General features: G+C 58.2%; 1 protein-coding gene across 1 annotated transcript in view; it reads left to right on the top strand.

Moving 5' to 3' along the window:
* Positions 1 to 2,500, top strand: part of eps15 (epidermal growth factor receptor pathway substrate 15) — a gene marked incomplete at its 5' end in the record, with an annotated part of 57,657 nt that overhangs the window by 34,230 nt on the left and 20,927 nt on the right. The window contains one exon of the mRNA XM_080832479.1: positions 800 to 1,309. Within this exon, the coding sequence (XP_080688605.1) occupies positions 800 to 1,309 (510 nt within the window). The remainder of the gene's footprint in view (positions 1 to 799; positions 1,310 to 2,500) is intronic.

Here is a 2,500-nt window from a genome sequence, read left to right as displayed (position 1 = left end):
GCAGTTTCTCTCTTCTGCTCTTTCTAGCAAACCTCCTCTCTCCCTCGCTCTCTCTCATTCCATTCAACTTTTTGTTCTGGTGCTCTCACCTGCTTGCATGCCGTCCTCATCGTCTGTCATTCAAGGTCCAGTAGCAGATACCTTTCAGCTGATTCAACTTCCTCTCTTGTCTCTCCTCCCCCCTCTCTTGTCTCTCCTCCCACTCTCTTGTCTCCCCTCCCCCCTCTCTTGTCTCTCCTCCCACTCTCTTGTCTCCCCTCCCCCCTCTCTTGTCTCCTCCCCCCTCTCTTGTCTCTCCTCCCCCCTCTCTTGTCTCTCCTCCCCCCTCTCTTGTCTCTCCTCCCCCCTCTCGTGTCTCTCCTCCCCCCTCTTTTGTCTCCTCCCCCCTCTCTTGTCTCCTCCCCCCTCTCTTGTCTCTCCTCCCCCCTCTCTTGTCTCTCCTCCCCCCTCTCTTGTCTCTCCTCTCACCCTCTCTGCTCCTCCCCCTCTCTTGTCTCCCCTCCCCCCTCTCTTGTCTCTCCTCCCCCCTCTCTTGTCTCCTCCCCCCTCTCTTGTCTCTCCTCCCCCTCTCTTGTCTCTCCTCTCACCCTCTCTGCTCCTCCCCCCTCTCTTGTCTCTCCTCCCCCCTCTCTTGTCTCCTCCCCCCCTCTCTGCTCCTCTTCCCCCCTCTCTTGTCTCTCCTCCCCCCTCTCTGCTCCTCCCCCCTCTCTTGTCTCTCCTCCCCCCTCTCTTGTCTCCTCCCCCCCTCTCTGCTCCTCTTCCCTCTCTTGTCTCTCCTTCCCCCCTCTCTGCTCCTCAGGCCAAGGAGAAACTCACAGAGCTGCGTATGCAGGAGCGAGACGTGACCGCTCAGCTCAGCTGGCTGTCTCTCACGCAGGACGACCCCGTCCCTGTTCCCGCCCTGGCCCCCGGCTCCGTCCTGGCCCCCCGCCTCACCCCCACCCCCACCCTCGCCCCCCGCCTCACCCCCACCCCCACCCTCGCCCCCCGCCTCACCCCCACCCCGCTGGTGAACGGAGCCGTGGGGGGCCGGGATGGGCATCTGGATCAGGATGAGCAGGAGGACGGTGAGAACGGAGGGGCAGACGAGCCGCATGAGCTGCGTGTGGAGGAGGAGGAGGAGGAGGAGGAGGAGGAGGAGGAAGAGGAGGAAAAAGAGAAGGAGCAGGAAGAGGAGGTGGTGAAGCAGGAGGAAGTAGAGCGGCCGAGGGAGCAAGACAGAACCAAGAGTCCAGCAGAGCCCAGGCCAGACCCGATGGAGGACCTCTACACCAGCGGCCGCTCCACAGCCTGGCCACAGGACAACGCTGTGAGTACGCCACACCTACACCACACCACACACACACACTCCTCCCAGTACCACACCAAACCACACACACACACCACACACACACACTCCTCCCAGTACCACACCAAACCACACACACACACCACACACACACACTCCTCCCAGTACCACACCAAACCACACACACACACACACACACCACACACACACCACACACACACCACACACACACACCACACACACACACACACACACACACACACACACACACACACACCACACCACACACACACACCACACATACCACACACACACACACACCACACACACACACACACACCACACACACCACACACACCACACACACTCCTCCCAGCACCACACCACACAATTCAATTAAATTCAATTTTATTTGTATAGCGCCATAACAATACAATTGCCTCTAGGCGCTTAACAGAGCCCAGAGCCTAAACCCCCTTAGTGCATGCACAATGGCAACAGGGGCAAGAAAAAACTCCCTGTTAGGCAGGAAGAAACCTTAGGCAGAACCACGGCACATAAGGGGGGACCCATCTGCTTGAGCTCGGCCGGGTGGAGACAGGAAGGTGGGACGGGGGGAAAGGGGGAAGGGGAAGGGTTGTGTGGCAGAAGGGGAAAGGAAGCAACAGGGGTTATACACAGCCAGCATTTAGTCACTGGATATAATAAGTATACAGACATCTGGTGGTAAATACATGATACAGGCAAGACCAGATTACTGTGCCAATAGGCTTACTGTTAGAGGGGTAGGGGATGTAGGGACGAAGAAACATTTCAGTGGTGGCAATAATGTATATTGTATATAAATGCTGGCATAGGGTATCGGGTAGAGTAGATGTACGGCAATGCAGTGGCGGTGGGTGCGATTGGCCGAGGGTTCAGCTGTCCATGTGCGTAGATGCGGAGTGGTTGGGGTGAGGAGCGATAGTTCCACTTCCATCAGCGATTGGAACACGCCTGGCTCCGGAGAGGCAGTGGACCTTGCAGGGGCCGCTTGTTGAAGGGGGGATGTGGACATCTCGGGCCATTGAGCTGCCGATGACCAGAGTGGTGGTTGTCACATCCAGCGGGAGAAGTCGTCGAGGGGATGATGACTGTGTTGAGGGCCCAGGATGGGGAGCAGGGCGGCGTGGGCGATGCTGGTGTTGCTCTAGAGCCGGTCTGCAGGGGCGT

This window comes from Sprattus sprattus (genome assembly GCF_963457725.1).
Source record: "Sprattus sprattus genome assembly, chromosome: 2".
Lineage (NCBI taxonomy): Eukaryota > Metazoa > Chordata > Actinopteri > Clupeiformes > Clupeidae > Sprattus > Sprattus sprattus.
The sequence above is the reverse complement of the archived record's forward strand: the minus strand, read 5'-3'. Positions and strand labels throughout refer to the sequence as shown.